The 19,117-nt window shown below is 42.8% G+C and overlaps 1 protein-coding gene across 10 annotated transcripts in view; it reads right to left on the reverse strand.

The window, feature by feature from the left end:
* The window catches only part of SLC23A2 (solute carrier family 23 member 2), a 138,317-nt gene that overhangs the window by 19,425 nt on the left and 99,775 nt on the right, over positions 1-19,117 (reverse strand). For all 10 annotated transcript variants that reach the window (XM_061592420.1, XM_061592423.1, XM_061592424.1 and 7 more), the window contains 4 exons: positions 12,233-12,353; positions 8,284-8,440; positions 7,182-7,329; positions 5,555-5,660 (listed from right to left, as the gene is read on the reverse strand). In XM_061592420.1, the coding sequence (XP_061448404.1) occupies positions 5,555-5,660; positions 7,182-7,329; positions 8,284-8,440; positions 12,233-12,353 (532 nt within the window). The remainder of the gene's footprint in view (positions 1-5,554; positions 5,661-7,181; positions 7,330-8,283; positions 8,441-12,232; positions 12,354-19,117) is intronic.

Genomic DNA, 19,117 nt, shown 5'->3' on the forward strand with positions numbered 1-19,117 from the left:
GCCCTTCTTGGCTTATTAAAGCTTGCTGAGGTGGTTTGACCGAGTGGATCCAGGGTGTGGTCAACGCATCATTGTGGGAGGGAGTGGTTCCAGCCACCTTGAAAAAGGTGGTGATCCGACCACACCTGAAAAAGCCCACCCCGGACCCATTGGTTTGTGACAACCAGTCGGTACTGGTTGCAAATGCCCCCTTTTTAGGGAAGGTGATTGAGAGGGTTGTGGCACAGCAATTGCAAATACTCTTGGATGAAACAGATTATCTTGACCTATCCCAGTCTGGGTTCAGGCCTGGCTATGGGACTGAATCGGCCTTGGTTGCCCTGATGGATGACCTTTATCGGGAGCACAGGGGGAGTGCGACCCTGTTGTTCTTACTTGATCTCTCAGCGGCTTTTGGTACCATTGACCATGGTATCCTTCTGCGCCAACTTGGTGAGATGGGTATTGGTGGCACTGTTTGACAGTGGTTCCGATCCTATCTCCAAGGTCGCTCTCAGAGAATAGCTTTGGGTGATTGTCTTTTGGCCCCTTGGCAGTTGTGTTGTGGGGTGCCACAGGGTACCATCTTGTCCCCCATACTGTTTAACATCTATATGAAGCCCTTGGGAGCAGTCATCAGGAGCTTTGGGGTGAGGTGTCAGCAGTATGCTGACGATACCCAACTCTATTTCTCTGTAACGACTCGGTGGTGTGCTGGATGAGGGCCAGTAAACTGAGTCTGAATCCTAGCAAGATGGAGGCACTGTGGGTTGGTGGTTCCCGAGTTCGGATGATTGGTCAGTTCCCTGCTTTGGATGGGGTTGTACTCCCTCTGAAAGAAGAGGTTCGTAGTCTGGGGGTGCTCCTGGATCCATCTTTGTCGCTAGAGGCCCAGGTGACTTCCGTGGCTAGGAGTCCCTTTTACCAGCTTTGGCTGATAAGACAGCTCCAACCATTTCTGGACTGGGATAGCCTGCCACTGTTGTCCATGCACTGGTAACCTTCAGGCTGGATTACTGTAATACGCTCTATGTGGGGCTGCCCTTGAGGTTGGTCCAGAAGTTGCAGCTGGTGCAAAATGCGGGGGCGAGACTGCTCACTGGGACAGGGTATCGCCAGCATGTCACCCTGCTGCTGAAAGAATTGCACTGGCTGCCCATTTGCTACCGGACCAAATTCAAGGTTCTAGTTCTGGTGTACAAAGCTCTATACAGCTCGGGACCAGGATACCTGAAAGACTGTCTTACCCCTTATATACCCAGTCGATCACTGCGCTCTGCAAGTGAGGGCCTCCTGCAGATACCGTCTTATCAGGAGATCCATTCTGCACAACATAGGAAATGGACCTTTAGTGTGGTGGCACCTATCCTGTAGAATTCTCTCCCCTTAAATATTAGGCAGGCACCAACTCTGTTATCTTTTCGGCGCCTACTGAAGACTTTCCTCTTTCAACAAGTTAAGACCTATCCCAGTCTGTGTCTGTGTTGGAATTGCTTTTAATGTTTTTTTAAAACATTTTTTTCTAAACAATATGTTTTTTTACCCTTCTTATTTAAGATGTTTTTAAAGCTTTTTTAAAGAACTTTTTAAAAGTTGTTTTGTTTTAATGTATTTTAAGGTCTGTTTTCATGATGTTTTAAAGTGTTTTTACTGCTTTTGTTTGCTGCCCTGGGCTCCTGCTGGGAGGAAGGACAGGATATAAATTAAATAATAAATAAATAAATAAAAACCACCAACCCTACCTCACAGGGTTGTTGGAAAAAACTCCATATATGGACACACACTGGAAATGTATTAGTTTATTGCCAAAACCAGTTGGTAATTGCAGAACATTTTTTTAAAAAATAAAATAAGTATTAGTTTCCTACATAGTAAAGCAGTGATACCCATGTAAGCCCTGCCTAATTGCTTTAAAAATAGGATTGGAGAGGGAGAGAAAGATTTACAACAGGAACACATTCCTTTGCTATGTTCACTTAAAAGCCCCATTATTTTACAGCACAATTCTAACTACCGTATATTCCGGCGTATAAGACGACTGGGCGTATAAGACGACCCCCAGCTTTTGACCCTGATCCCCGTTTAAAAAGCCAGCGTCCCTCTCCCCTTTCTTCCCTGCGTGGCCAGAGCCCCCTCGCCCCATAGCCCGCACCGACCTGTGGGCAGGGATGCGCTGCGCCCCGGCGCGGCCTTTGCCCACCAAGAGTGGACGTCGCTGAGCACCTCATTGTTGAAGAGGAAGGCGAAGCGCTTCTGCACCGTCGGCTTCGTCGCCTGCCAGTTGTAGGCCGGCTTCCGCGGCGCCAGCGGGCCGGAGGTGGCGGCGGAGGGCGCCGAGGAGGAGGCTGCAGGGGCAGCTGTCGGCAGCAGGTTCCCGCCTCCGCCGCCTCCCGCTGCTGCCGCCGCCCGGTGGTTGTGCGTCAGCGGAGGTGCCGGCGCAGCCTGCGGCGGCGAGAGCAGCAAAAGCGGCCCACCGTTGGCTGCCCGAGGAGGAGCAACCACCGCCGCCCCGTCGCTCGCCTGAGCAGCCGCGGGCGGAGGAGCAGCAGCAGTGGCGGGAGGCGGCGCAGGCGAGGCCGCCACAGAGGAGAAGGACGCGGGGAGGCTGCTGCTGCTGCTCCCCACCCCGGCCGCCATTTTGCGACGGAGGAGGAGGCCGCGCAGGGCGCCGCCTTCGCCGCGGTGGAGGAGGCGGAGATGGCGGGGACGGAGGAGCAATGGGGATTCCCCTCAGGGGAGGGGACGCCGGGCCAGGCTGCGAGCAGGAGAAATATTCCGGCGTATAAGACGACTGGGCGTATAAGATGACCCCCAACTTTTGAGAGGATTTTTTTGGGTTTAAAAGTCGTCTTATACGCCGGAATATACGGTATGTCCACTCCAAAGTAAGTTCTATTGAATTCAATGAGGTTTACTCTAGGCATGTGGGATTAACACTGCAGCTTTACTCCCAGAAAAGCAAGTACTGGATTAAAAATTCATATTGGGATGGATTTCAAAACATTGGCCTCTCAAAAGCCCAGGAAAATTTAAACTTGTATGACTCCTGCACACAAGAAATAAAAGACTTTTGCTACTGCTGAAAGCTATATACTTACTCAATTTATGAGATTTTCAAATAAACAGGAAAAAACATCAGTTTTCTGGCCTTGCAATGGGGTCTAGCTATGGTCTGGAGGTCAACAAATCCCTTGTCAATCACAATCCTGACTTCACTTATTGGCTACAAATCTGAAAGGGCAGGGTTAGAGCAGCCAGCTACCAGCTCATTTAACGGAAGTTGATGGTGTGTGTGTGACGTTTTGGTATATCTCTTAAACCAGACCACTTAGAAACTTATTTTCTTTAAATGAAAGGTGAGAGTCCAGAGATTAAGGTGACTCATCCAGAGTCCCAGGGAGGACCCCAAAAATCCAGTCTCTGGGCGAACAGAGGAGACCTGGCAACCCTATTATCGATACATAGACTGCTACTGTATTTTGTCTTCATAGCAGTCATTGCTGAAAAACCTGTGTCCTAAAGATATGTACTACTGCATGGCAGCAGCAGCACCGATTTTGCTTCATCAGCAAGCTCTGGACACTCACTGGTAACTGAGTAATTTTGGCAACATAAAGCCAAAATTCAGATAACCTCACTCCCAGAAATTTATCTTTGAGGGTCCTATCACATGACAATTCAGTGTTGTCTTTTGCACAAAGACAACTTTTTAGACATTAGTGACGTCACTGAGTGATGGTTCTTCAACATAAAAGTAGTGGACAAATTTTGACTAAGCAAACTTCAAAGCACCTTTAACTATTAACTAACCCTGGCAGCAGATCCTGTGGCTGTTTGCCACAAGGAGCTATGCATCACAGGAGAACTGTAACAGTTATTCAAAACAACTCCCTGATCGAGCACCTTGTGGTGAACTGCCACCAGGTCTGTTGCCAGCGGTCAGAGAGCGGTTCTCAAGTGTTAAAATGTAAGACTCGAGCCCTTCTGGTGTTCAGTTACAAGTGTCTCAGAGCACTACAATACGTCAACAAAACAAAAAGTTGTAAGAGGTTCATGATACCAGATTAAAAGCAATAATTATATAGGGTTTACTTATAAAGCCCAAGACCCACTTGCATAAGCTTTGTGACCCACAGGTTGGGAAACACTGCACTCTAGAAGACCTGTGTCTTTAAATGTTTGTCAGTCCCAATCATGTATAAAGCACGCTGAATGGGGAGGTTCAACTTACAGCTCTAAATGGGGACACAAATGAGGGGAAATACTGAACTTCCTTCTTCTTCCCCGTTTCCTGCAATCAATGTCCCAAGGACATTTTTACTGTGCTTCAATACTGAAAGTGAGCCAGGCTTGAGGAGAGGGGTGTGTGTGAGAGAAAGGGGTCACAGGAAGAAGAGCAATGCATGGAAAGAGGATTAGTCCTCCCCTTTGAAATTCAGCTGGCACCTACATTGGTTGGATTTTGATCCCAGCTAAAAACTTACCACTTTCATCAGTTTTTTTAATGATGTAAGGCACTGATATACTAGGCCACTGATACTTGGGAGAGAGGAGGAGGAGATGTAATGTTAATGGATGTTACCTGGTTTTAAATGGTATTGTTATTCACTGTATTTTAAAAAATTGTATACCCTGCCGTGCCATCACCTGGTTTGCTGAAGGGCAGAATAAAAATGAAACAAATCAATAAATGTGGTCTTCCCCTGTTGTGCTTTAAACCGCTTATTTATTTAATTTATAAAAATATTTATATACTACTGGCTATAATGAGTCTCAAGGTAGTGTACAGAAATTCTTAAAAGACTTATTAATATCTTAGTATAAATAAAGTTCAGCTTATAAACAAAGTAAGGTATAATTTAAGAAGCTTACTGGAATTAAACATCAAAAACTATTTACATTACAATAGATTTATTCAATTTATGTATCACTTCACATACGTAAAAAATCCTGAAACAATTTACACAAAAAAATACAATATACAAGAAAACTACATTTTTAACAAGTACCACAATGTCATCATTGCTGGTGCTTGGTGGAGCTCAAAGATGCTTCATATGTGATTGGGGCAGATTTAAGTTTAAAGACACAGGTCAGGGACGATCATGTGTTGTTTGGTTCTAAGATATTTCAGGATATTCCACATCTAAAAGGGTGGACTTTTTTTTATATAAAGATTTAGACAACTCATCAAACTTTAACTAAGTGGGAACAACCAATTTATTTCATGTTCACAAGTGATAACGGAGAGTAGAATCCCACTTTGCCCTCAGGCACTGAACAGATGGAACAGCTAATCTTTATGGATATTTAACTACTCTGCAAGTACAAGAGGTACTAACATTAAAACCAGCATTAAAAGGATCTTTTAGCCAGAGTCTAATCCCAGCCCAAAAGTTTCATTAGGATTTACTGAAAACAGGATGCATTTTAAAACTGTGCTTTCTCTGTACAACTTTAATCAAAGTCTGCTCTTGGGCAAGTTCCTCTTTCTTCATTACGCATGTAGAGGGGAAGCTCCCACCACGACTAATCTCAAGGATACAGCACTCACTTATTTGAATAAGTATGGTACCTTCGTAATCCCCAGGACCCCAATGTTAGGGCTAGACGAAGTAGATCCATTCCCAGTGCCAAACACTCCATCCAATACACAGGAAAGGCCTTCTATGAAAATGCCTCTGCAATTGAAAGAAAAATCTTGAGATGGAGTTATACAGCATGTTAGAAAAGCATGAGAAACCAGCTCAGGCCAGGCAAATGTAACTGTTATTTTCTTACACTCAAGCAGGAGTGGCAACAACTGTTGTTAAGGATTGGGTAATTTGGAATGTGAAATAAGTATGTGGCCAACCGGCCAAATATTCTTATGCGTTTATAACTCAGAATACTATCAACAGAGCAAAGCAGTGTACTTTCAACTTCATAGAAGCAAAAGAAAAAAGCCACACCATCTGCTACTAACCTGCAGCAGACAGACCCAAGAAAGAACGTGCCCATTAGAAGACAGACTCTCCTGCAGTTCTCACCAACTCTCAATTTCTGGGCCTTCATCTCCTTTCCAGCTGCCCTAACACTTGTTCTAAGGAATCTCACCCTTCCTTTTGTCTTTACACCTGAAGCTTTTATGATTGTGTTTAGATAATACTTAGGGGTGATGGATTGATGCCAAGCTGCTCATTATGAATTTTTTTATCATGATAGGTTATCCTGCATCCATTGAATAGATTCTTTATGAAAAATCATTATTGTTCTGCATGAACTTGTCACTGCACTGATGTTGTTACAGATTTTTGATCTTGTAGAATTGCTATTATAACTGTTAATCTTTGCTACCTGTTGTGTTCCCACTGCTACCATAAGCTGCTCTGAGCATAGTTTTTATGGACACGCATCATACAAACAAACAAACAAGATTATATGCTATTGATTTTTATTTTTTTAAAAAAGGTTTTTAGGTGTCCTGGGCTTTACCATTAAGAGTCAGAGAGATGATTCTAATATGAGAAAAAGCATTCCTGAACTGAACCAATTCCAATGGCAGGAAATCAAAAGGCAGAATGCGTCTCACATTAATCTCTTCGTGCAGAAAGCTAGCATGTTGGGGAAAGGGAAATATGTAGTCAATGGGCATGATATGACCAGTCAGCTGACCACCCTGCCAATCCTAACTCAGCTTCAACTATTTTGAATCAGCTGAGAGTCTAGGAGCCATGCAGTACCAGAATATAGAAGTACTTTTGTGAGATACTCATATGTCAGACAAAACCAAGCGGAATGTGATTGAGAAGAATGTAGCTGAGTAATTCTCTCTCTGAACCTGCTCAGTGCAGATTTGCCTATATAATCTATTGATTATTCCACACTTCATGACTTGCAGATGAATGTGCACTGTCTCTAGTGAAAACATGTTTGAAGTAAGGTGACGTGCTACAAAACCTCTGTTTGAGGGATTTGATCAATTATGGTAATTTGATCACTGAAATCACTACTTGATGCTACAACATTAAGTTATGAATATACAGATGTAAACTCATCCTCAGTTATACCACAGCTGTGAATAATTTGATCCCACAATTCTATTTAGTCATGTTGCAAGAACTGAAATAAATTCGCACCCATTTTGCCAGGGCAACTGAGTAGTGGTGGTGATGGAGGAGGGACCAGTGAGAGGGATGCAAGGTCTTTTTCAGGAAGCTCACCTATTTATTGCATGGATTGGTGGTGGAGGAGCACAAGACAATCTCGCACAGGCATAATAATCACCAATTGATTCAATGATGCTAGCAACCACTGCACTGAGCATTCCAATCACGCCTGCAGCTGAAATGGTAGGTAATCCCCATTGAACTGTGAAGACAAAAATCCCACAATCTTTCTTTTTATATTTAAAACAAAATTACTTTTAAGATGCAAAATGTTCTCTTAGATCAAAGGATGGCCAATTTCTGTATTTTGGGGGTGGGCAGGGACATGTTGACACTGGTCATACTAGACAAATTGCTACACAAATATGAAGTCAGCTTCTGTAATGAATTGGTACTATCTGGTAAGAAGTGATTCCCACATGATTATGCATACATGCTTAGCATCACGTACAGATAGGTTTCTTTGTGTGTCACATAAAAAAAAATCCAAAAGTGAGATTAATTGGATGTAGAACATGGACTTCACACAACTTGAAACCTGTACATTTTCCTCATGAATGGGGCTGTGGGCAAAGTTAGAGGCCGTCAGATCAGACTGCTTGAGAGCTGGATCTGCCAGCTGACCATTTCCATCTTAGATCATACAAATAGTTAAAAAACAAAAATCAAAGCTGCCTTCAGTAGTCACATAACAAACACAGCATTGCCCAAGAGAAAGGATGTTTCTGTAGCTCACATAGCACCAAGAGCTACATCAGCTTAATTCTCACAAGTTAAGCCAGTGCATATTATGCTGCCTTATGCAGTGGCCCCGCTAGACCAGTAAGACCAGTAAGTGTCTTTAGTCTGACTGACAGCAGCTCTCCAAAGCAGAGATCCCTCACAGTCCTGCTCCCTTCTAACTTGGGATCCTGGGGACTGAGCCATGGGTCTTACATGTGCCATATATGCACTCTATCACTGAGCTCAGTGATTAGTTGCACTGAAAGCAACACGGAGCCCAACCACAAAGTTCAATTTCGACAGGCACATGCCAATGACTAAACAACTTCTGTACCCATGCAAGGTGCAGAAAGAAGTAAACTAAGGTGTAATCACATCAAAAAGCAGAGCTTTGTGGGAGGCTCTCCTTCAAATACTTGCTAAACACACTTACATGGATATGGAACCTTGAACCATGGCGCTACCAAAAGCACTCCTTGCCTAGCATCAGTGCGTGCATAGAATCCATACTTGGTGTTATCAGGTGGAAACACGTCAGTCACAGTAAAGATGAAGCACAGCAACCAGGATACCAGAATGGCCAGAATTATCTGCAGTGGGAATAGAAAGACACTTAGAATATAGCAGCAAGGAAATGGTAACTGCTCAGGGCCACAGAGGACCTCATGACCAACACAGCATAATAATATTCAAACAGGGGAGGGGTAGAATGACCCTATCTTGGATTTTGTTGGAAAGGTTCCCTTTTAAATAATATTTCCAATTTAAAATGGATCTTTCATACAATTCCCCAAACTGGGAATGCCTCCAAATAAGCACTTAAGGGATTGATTATTGATTATTTTAAGATAAACTAAGCACTGTGCATATTGATCAACTCATATAAACTCACACACAAAAAAGCGACAGTGGATCTCAGAGGGCAAACTGACTAGTAAAGAAACAGATTTTTGGGAAATACCATATCATGCTCTGTAGAGCTGGTATGGAGTTCAATATAGCACTAACTGCAACTGTGGCCAGGCTCATAAGCAAGGTGTCAAAATGAAGTCCATCCCCTGTTAGTTCAGTATCTGATTATTAGAGATAAAATGTTGCTAAATATGGAGGATCTTGTTCAGCTAAATTGCCATCAACAGAATGGATAGCTAAGTTTGTTCAATTCTTATTAAAGCCATTTAAGTGAGTAATTAGAAGTGAAACTTACTGCCAATAATTTTCACTTAATGAGCTTTAATTTCCATGCTTTGAGAGTGAACAGTTTCTCTACCACTCTCTCCACATCATTATCCTGTGTCCTTCCTCATGGCCGTCTAAGAGCCTAAATCTTTATGCCTTTCATCATGGGGAAAATGTTCCCGAAATCATTGATAATTTTGTTATATTTCAGCTCTACCATATCCTTTTTAAGGTGGGGAAAGCATAATTGTTGTTGTGTTTTAATATATTTTGAAGTCTGTTTTTATGGATGTTTCCAAGTGTTTTTAGTGCTTTTGTTTGCCACCCTGGGCTCCTACTGGGAGAAAAGGCAAGATATAAATCAAATAAATAAATAAATAAATCCACATAACATTCCAAATTATAGAAGCTGTTACATAGATCTGTGGTTATTTCCTGTTTTATTTTCATCCCATTTAAAAATAATTCCTAATACTGAATTTGGTTTTTCACAGCCAAAGCACATCTCACCAACACTGCCTCAGACTTCCAAAGGGGTACATACCCTAAAAGGATTTTAACTCTTTAGGCTGAAATCATGAAACAGAAAAGACTGTTCACACTCAAAGTTTCCCCAATGCTTTGCCCTGAGCATTGATTTCATGTAGTTGTAGAAAAATCAATTGCAGCCTCTTATAAATTCAAAAAGGGGAAAACCCCCAAAGAGGAAGCTTCAATTTAGATAACTCTGATAACTTTTCTTGGTGGGATTGCTGCCTGCCTGAAGGTAAGAGGAGTTTTCTGCCTGGTTGCAGAAAGTGGATTGTAACTGAACACAGCTGGAGTGTGGATGCAGTCCAGAGCCTGCCTTGGCTATAAGAACAGACTCTGCCATGAGTGCTAGGAATGACTGCGGAGGGATCATCTGTGAGGGAGACTTTGGGATTGTAGGCCAGCTATCATAGGAGGAGAAACAGGTCTGTGGCCCTGACTCAGGCTGAGAGCTTGGGTGAGGGGAAGGTTGGTTTGGTGGGTCCACCCTGAGCAGGAGGCAAGGGGAGGAGTGTAGATATGTGTTGAGCCCAGGGGTGATGAACCCAGCCTCCTTCCCGAGGAAGGAGGGGGAAGGCATGAGTTTCAGAAGCCTCACCCGTTAGGGAGCATGGACGATCCAGCTGTTGTTGAGTCTAACCCCGACCTTGGGGAAGAGAGCGAGTCGCCCACCCCACCAATTCCCATGGCTGGTCCTGCCCCTCAATGGGACAGTGCTCAGCCCCCCAGCACTCCCACGGGACTGTTGGGGGATGCTCCTGAGAGAGCAGACACTCCTCCTTCACCAAGCAGTATCTTAGAAACGCCCGACGCTTCTCCGCCCTCCCGCCTGCCAATCAGGAACCTGTGCTTTCCAATGAGCCCTCAGAGGCTCGCCCCCCCCTCACCACGCTCACGTCGGGAGAAGCAGACAGGGCAGAAGGAGGCATGTGTGCGACTGAGTGAGAGGTTATGCCCCAAGACCTCTCCTATTTGAGGCTACTGCACCCGGAAGTGGGCGCTGAGTCAACTTTCCTCACAAGTTGCAGAGCATGTCTAGAGTGCAGTTAGGGATTATAGTGAGTCTATGAGGCGCACAGCCTTTGATGTATCCATTACTTTAATAAAACAAGAATTGATTGCACCCTTGTCTCCGACTGGTGGTTCTTGCTCTGAACTGGAGAATATGGAACTACTATCTTTCACCTGGTGGTGTGGGAGGTGCGTATTACTGGTCCTTGGGTTATCATCTGTGGCCCCAATCTCTGTGCTATGTATAGTGGTGATGAATGGTAGTGATATAATATGTATGGGTGGCCATGTGGCAGGGTGGTACAATCATATTGCCCCCTGAAAGAGGGGGTGGTATGGCCACTTCTAAAGAAGCCAGCCCTGGACCCCTTGGTTTGGAAATGCCCCCTCCCTAGAGCGGTTGTGGTGGGGCAGCTATGGGCATTCTTGGATGACACAGACTATCTACATCCATTCCAATCTGGGTTCAGGGTTGGCTATAGAACTGAGCCAGCCTTGGTCTTATTGACACTGGGACAAGGGGAGTGCAACCTCTTTGCAGCTTTTGAAAGCATTGACCATGGTATTCTCCACAGGGAACTGTTTTATCCCCAGTGCTGTTTAATATCTGTATGAAGCTGCTGGGTACAGTCATTAGGAGATTTGGGCAACGTGCCATCAATATGCTGATGACACTCAGTGCTATTTTTCCAAAACACCTGAATCAGGAGAGGCTGCAGAGGCCCTGGACCGGTGCCTGGATGCAGTAGTGAGACGAATGAGGGAAAATAAGCTGAACTTGAATACCAGCGAGATGGGGACAATACGGGTGAGTGGGTCCTGTGTCCATGAAATTGGCCAATTGTCTGCCCTATATGGGATTCCACTCCCACTGAAGGAACAGGTACAAAGTTTGGGGATACTTCTGGATCCAGCTATATCACTGAAGGACCAGGAAGTCTCAGTGGCTAGTAATGCTTTCTACCAGCTCTGGCTAATATGACAAGCTGCGGCCATTCCTGGATCCAAAGAGCTTGACCACAGTAGTGCAGGCATTGGTGGCTTCAGGACTGGATTACTGCAGTGTGGGTCTTCCCTTCTACCTGCCTTGGAAACTGCAGTTAGTGCAGAATACTGCAGCACGGTGAGGCCCTGTCAGCATATTACTCCCCTGTTCAGACCAAATCTGCACTGGCTGCTGATTTGTTACCAGGTCAAATGCAAGGTGTTACTATTAGTATTACCATCTTGGGACCGGTTGACCTGAATGGTCACCTCACCCTATATGTGCCTACGCAACCACTTCAATCTGTGGAAACAGCACTTTTACAAGTTCCACATAATGTTATTTCTGTACTTTCAAGGAACCAATCTTTTAGTGTGGCCGTTTCTACACTCTGGAACTCCCTGCCCATTGATATCAGAAAGGCACCTTTACTGTATTCTTTTCAGTGCCTGCTGAAAAGTTACCTGTTTAGTCAAGCCTATTCAGACATGTATTTTAATCCATAATTTTAGTTTATAATGAATATTTTTATAGATTTTATTTTTTGTTTTCAAAAAACTTTTTAATGTTGATTTTTAATTACAAGATTACAATATATTTTATATTCTTTGTAAACCATTTCAAGGAACAAGAAAAGACAGCTAAAACTGAGCAGAGAACTCTGCAGGTTACTTACAGGAAACATCTTAAAAAGTTGTAACCGGTATGCAGTCCATCCTTTCTTAGATTTGTAGATTGGTAATGGGAATTTGACATTTCGGGCATACTGAGAAAACAACAGCACTAGGAAAATAGTCCTGGTGAAGGGGAAAGAAAGAGAGAAAATTAATGAAGCAATTAACTATTCACTAAGGTAAGAGGTAGAAGTTAGCCAACAGAACTTTGTGGTGTCCAGCAGTTACTACTGTGCGGATTACTGCCTACTTGCATATATAAAGCTACAGTAACAACTGCAGACAAATAATTTTTATCAGGACACAGTGGTTTTATTTTTAGTCAGAGCAAGCAAGAAATTAACCTTTTAAAATAAAAAAAGTATTTATGTTTATTTATTTTATTCCGCTCTTCCTCCCAAAGGAACCCAGGGGGGCAAATACCAATAAACCATCTAAAATAATCTAAAAACAATCCCAATACAGACGCAGACTGGAGGTGTTGCTCTTTTCCTTTTAAAAATGGTTTTACAAGCATAAGCTTAATTGAATTAGTTCTGCCCACAAGCTTTAAGAACTTTTAAAAAATGCCGCAGTGAATTTGCCTTTTGGTCTGCAAGACTTACGACCATTAGAACAGATGAAGTTTTGTCAGAGAAAAAAACCAAATTACCACTGCAAAAGGCCAGTTTAGGCTTTAGCACATTTTGAAATCTTGATCAAATCCACATTTTAGGGAGTAAAGACAGACAGAACAATCTGCCCAGTCCTAAAGAGAGAAATCTAATGTTCAGACTCCTCAGAGTCATGGGAATGCAAAGTCTCAAAACCTAATTAAGAGTAATTCTGATAAAAAATGAGAGCCAGTGTGGTTTGTGGTTAGAGTGTTGGACTATGACCTGGGAGACCAGGGTTCGAATCCCTACACAGCTATGAAGCTGACTGGGTGACCTTGGGCTAGTCACTGCCTCTCAGCCTCAGAGGAAGGCAATGGGAAACCCCCTCTGGATACCACTTATCATGAAAACCCTATTCACAGCGTCGCCATAAATCGGAATTGACTTGAAAGCAATCCATTTTTGTTTGGATAAAAAACAATTTTTTAAAGTTAAATACAGATTTTAAAGAAAAAAACATCTTTTAGAGTATATAAAGCCATAAGGAGTTCAGAAAGAAAAGAAATGTTGGTAATCTGCAGGACATACTTCAAAACGTAGGAACATACCCAATTTATACCACAAAGGTGTATGCCACAATAAGACCGTTGGGAGAAAACTATTCTGTCTGCCCAGCCTTGATAAGCAACAACTGAACATTTAAGCTCAGGGTCAAGATCTTTATGAACCTACCCGTTCACTTCATTCAGTATCTAAGGCCCTCCTCCGGGTACCAACTCATCAGGAAGCCCGGAGGAATGTTGTTAGATCTAGGGCCTTTTCTGTGGTGGCCCCCGAACTCTGGAACAGCTTACCTGAGGAGATATGCCTGGCGCCTACGGTACTTTCTTTTAGGCGCCAGGTTAAGACCTGGCTATACTCCCAGGCATTTTAATGTTTTTACGTTTAATTTTTGTTGTTAACTTGCTGCTATGTGATATTGATTTTATTATATTACTGTATTTTAATCCAGTTTTGTACACCGCCCAGAGAGCTACTAGCTATGGGTGGTCTAGAAATGAAACGAAATAAATAAATAAAATAAATCTTTACCATGTTTGGATTTGGGATGAAATTTCCTCTTATTTTTATTTCTGATATCTATATACCACTTAATATTCAGAATGTCTACTGACATACTGGCTTTGAATCAGAGGCTCTCTGTGGTGTTAAGTGGCCTTGTTTACCGATTTGAGCTAAATGGTTGTCACCAAATACAACTCAGGTGCATTCAGTAAACTAAGAAGGATCAAAAAGATCTCATTGGTTAAAGTTATCAGTTTTGTAAGTAACTGCTGAAATACAAGAAGATGACTTTTGAGATCGTTTTTCATGGAACAACCATTTTAACTCACTTCCGGTTTGGATTTCTATATAATCAAAGTGAAACTGAGGAAGAGATACCCTGAATCCCCAAAATTATAATCAGTTGCTTCAAGATTGTGAAAAGACCTTTCCCTAGAGGTGAGTAGTTCTCCTGATCCTTATTTTAGACAGAGTTACAAAACACATCTTCTTCATATGGCTCTGAGCTTTTTCTGGGGGGCTGGACTGACATTTCATCTCCTGTGTTTGTTTTTATAATGCATTTTAATCTGCATTAACAGCATCTGTAAGCTGCCTAGAATCTTGGAGAGGCTCAATAAATTAATTAAGTATATTTCTTTGCCTCTGTTGGCATCTAAGTCTATGATTAGTATTGAAATGTGGCAAGGAGAAAAGAGGAGATCTACACTTTCTCTTCTGATGGAGATCAGAAGTAGCTCCCTGCCTCACACCTGTCTGCCTGGGCTTCCTCACTTAACTGCCACCAGTTGTGAAACAACAGCCATGGGAAGCAAACTCAAGGTGAGGTCTGAATTATTATTAACCTCTGACTTCTGATTACATAACCAAATCCTTGAAATGCATGTATCAACAATATCTGTGTGCACGTTAAGATTTTCTGTGCTGGAACAAGACTGTCTTTATGCTGAGTGACAAACACAGCTCTGAGAAATGCTAACTCACAGAAACACAGCTATAATACCGTAAATAAACTTCCCTGAAATTCCAGGAGCGCAGGTTACATCCCCATATATCAAAGAGTGAGGCTGAGATAATCTTTAATCCAAAAGGAAACAGGACATTTGTTCCTCCTGAGGCACAAAGATTTGTTCATTGCAGTAGTATTATTTGACACCTTGACCTTCTGTTAAGTATGAATGAGTAAAAACAACAACCAACCTTCTTGTGCTAAGAAGGATTCTATTTTTTCTAAAAAAAAAAGTAAAAACCTTTAAATAGTTTTAAAATATGGCTTCTTTTTTGACAACTTTTGATCTATTGCTGAATCATATTTTCATGATGTTCACTTGTTTATGCAAAGTTGCTGGGGTGTTTTTTTGGGGGAGGGGCTAGCAGTGGGAAGGAGGATTCACCAACATCCTAAGACCAGATTCCACTCTTTTATTGCCCTTTTTTACACCATAACTAGCTATTCCACCAATCTGCTGCTGATTCTGTGACAATTTTAAAAACACAAACTGAAATGACTCTTTGTTATGTGATCTTAGCCATCGGAATCACATAGGTAAATGTACTCACATCATCGACAGATTTTGTCACTGATGGCAAACAAAACTCTCACACCATCCTCACTTCTAAAGGAGAATTCTAAAGGGGGATCTTGTGTCGCCAGAGCAACCAGGCTACACTCCCCTCATGCATCCCAATCCGTATCTTGCTGCAATTGCTCAGCAAGTGGGTCAGAGTCAAGACTTGCAGAATCAGGAGTGATTCCAGTCCTGCCTTATCTCCTGTCACTACATTATTGATTTAAGAGGTCAATAAGTATCTCCAGAGTCAACAATCCAACTGAATCTGCCTTGAGTCAAGGCTTTATGTGAGTTTGCTCTGGGTTGCTGATTAGCGCCCCCCATGGTATTTTATGTATTGATTTGTTTTGTTTTTATCAATTTTGCATGTTTTTAAACTTGATTGTAAGTTGCCTAGAGATTGCCTTGTTGTTAGATGACTAACAAATTAATTAATTAAATAATAAACTGTTAATGGTTCTGGTAATGCTGGACAACGCTGTGTGTAATGTGTAAGTGATCAACTTTGAATGAAGACATTTTTTATAATGTTCACTTTTATTCTGCTTTCCTTGAATTTGGCAGACTAGTTTAGATTTTGATTTGAACTCTGGCAATATATTCACAAGATAAAAAATATTTCACCCTTGTAGTTAAACAGCAGACGAGTAAATTTTCTTGCAATTTGCTTAACTGCCTTAAGCATGGAAGGTGTAAGGTCACTTATGATCTGCCTATATTGATTACAATAAAGAAAGCAACAATGCCCAAATTAAAAAAAAAAACAGACTTAGCTTAAATGCATTTAGACAGGAATTGGACTACCAATTTTCATTCCCACAAAATGTGTTCGGTGCACAGTACAGATCCCACTTACAGCAAAAGCAAGTTTTATAGGCACCTATTATGCCCAGCTAGTCACACAGGAGTGCTATCACCTCTCCCATCACAATGAGATCTTTTCTAAGACTCCTAGAATTTCAAATAACTTTGCACAGCAAAATTTGAGCTGGTTACCAAGGTATAAAGCCTCACAAACAGGTTTTCTTTAAAGCAGCAGTTCTTAAAGACTCGTTCTACCAAATCCAAATCCAAATCAAAGCTGGAGCTTTCTGAACTGTAACCAAGCAAATAGATTGTTCAATAATTTTACTTGGCTTAATCAAAAGGGTGATCAAAGGAAATGGCCAAAACAACGTCGGATTACTGAAAAAGGTCCCAGGGGAGCAAAACCTTGCCAAAAAAAGAGTCCTTACCAATAAAATGCAATTTTACTCATATCGCCAGGCAAAGGCCAAAATTACCTCCACTGTATCATGAATCTACAGGTGGTGTAGAATGAATCTACAGGTGGTATGAAGATTGAGGTAGGACTTAAGAATGATGTACTTATGAACATGCCAGTCCTGTAATCATTTTTCTGCAACAGTAGTGGTATGCCACTGCTATTAGCAGCCCTCATCAGGAATGTATGTGTGACCAAGCATTATCATTAGCAATATCAAGCTACTGTTGTGAACAGGAGAGAGTTAGTATAAATTAGCCAAAGTTTCTCATCATCACTGAAGGCAAAAGAGGAGCACCACAGATACAGGCAGTTACCACTGACTGATGTTATACTACTTCAAACACCAACTCCTGTCTGGGAGAGGATCTCAAAGTGGTGCCTCTCCCATCACCAGTGCTAACCTTACTACTATAGTCATGTTGCAACAACCTGAACATTACCTATGTGTTCAATAAAGGAAAAAGGTATCATGGATTTTATAAGAAGAGAGAAGGCCTTCTCAGTGGTGGCCCCAAATTATGGAATGCTCTTTCTGATGAGGTGTGCCTGGCGCCAACACTGTTATCTTTTCGGCACCAGGTCAAGACTTTCCTCTTCTCCCAGGCATTTTAGCATGTGTTTTAAATTGTTTAAAATTTTTAAATTGTGTTTTAAATTGCTTTTAAAAGATGTGTTTTTAAATTTGTATATTTGTTTTAATGTTTTTAGTTACTGTAAACCACCCAGAGAGCTTCGGCTATGGGGCGGTATATAAATAAATAAATAAATAAATAAATAAGAAGTGGAAATTGTACTTACCATGAATTGCTATTTGCAGACTGGAGTGGAGGACACTCTGTTGACAGGGATGACCCTCCCTCTGGGAGTGACAAGCAGGGTCCTTTCCAATCTTCTGTCTCCTCTCCAGGGGGAGGAGCCATCCCTCTCCCCAGACCAACTGGCAGTGCAAGAGGACTCTTCAGTCCCCACCAAACACAACACACAAAACACCCCAAACACACAGGGAACCCAGTAACACAAAACCGCAAATACCTGGGCCTTAACAGAACTTCAGAGGCTGCCCATTCACAATCCACTCCAACTCAGTGATAACTACCCAGCACAACACCCACCAAGTAGAGGAAGTGAGAGGCAGGCTGAGTGTCCTCCACTCCAGAAAAGGACTGAAGAAACTCCACATCTCTCCTGCAAAGCAGGCACCAGTTCTGCTGCACAAATGGCTATGAAATGGTCAATGGCCTTCCTATGGTTCTGGTGCTTGTTGGGTTTCCAGAATCTAGGAGTTGGAAGAAACCTGTTGTGTGGATTCTGGGAGAATTTCAGTGAGCTGCTGACTTTGACAGTGTCCAACACCCACCTGTCTTCAGTGATGCTATGCCACCCGTCCACCAAGGGCAGAAGCTGAGTGCCCAATGGAAGTTGGTTATGTCAAGTGGAGGTGGCCTTCCTGTCACCTTTGGAAAGCTGGGAGAGGAGAGGGAAGGGACCACTGGAGGGACCCCCCACCAAACCTCCCCCAGCAAGCCTTGAAATGAGTATACCCTGTGGGCTTTGTGAAGGCTTTGGTATTGCAAAAGGAACTTCCAGTTATCCTTCTTGATTGAGGGAAGCGCCTTTTCCTTGTCCTTCATTTCAACCAAATACTTTTCAAGTAATTCCCTGAAAAGCTGCGAGCCACAGAATGGGAGGCCTACCAGTTTCTTCTGAGAGGTCGGATCTACCTCCCACTATCTGAGCCAAATGTTTCTCCTGGCCACTGTTGACCTAGCAGAAAACTGGAGTGCATCTAGTGAGGCATCTGCTGACAAGGCCAAAGCATGAGGGATCTTTTTAAAAGAACTATGGAGAAACTTGGGAAGATCCTCCATAGTCCCCAACTCCTCAGCCCACATGAAAACAACCCTAGCAAACATTGGGGAGGTCACTCCAGCCCTAAAGGCCACAATGTCCACGGCAAAACTACATCAAATAAGCTTCAATGTGCGTATCACAAGGATCTTTTTTGGGGGGGCTCCTTTTCTGAGAGAATAGCAGTATTTGATGCCAAAATGGCCACGGGTTGGTCTACTGAAGGAAATCCAAGATGCTGCATCACCTTATAGGATGTAATGCTGCTTGGTAGGTTGGGATCATTTGAGACTTTTTGGGAGATGCCCATTCTGCACCCCAAATATCCTCAAATGACTGGTGAAAGGGCACCATGGCTGGCTTTGCGGCAGCAAAAGGAAAAAACATGCAAGCCCCAGGGACTGGGGGAATCCCAGCAGCCTCAGCCAAAGACGACTCCTCTGAAAGTTGCAACACCCTAGGTGCAAAAAACAAGAGGCAAAAAAAGGCCAGAGGGAAACAAGCACTCTTGTGGGGCAACCACCTCAGTACCTTCCTCAG

Source organism: Rhineura floridana, chromosome 12, assembly GCF_030035675.1.
Source record: "Rhineura floridana isolate rRhiFlo1 chromosome 12, rRhiFlo1.hap2, whole genome shotgun sequence".
Classification (NCBI taxonomy): Eukaryota; Metazoa; Chordata; class Lepidosauria; order Squamata; family Rhineuridae; genus Rhineura; species Rhineura floridana.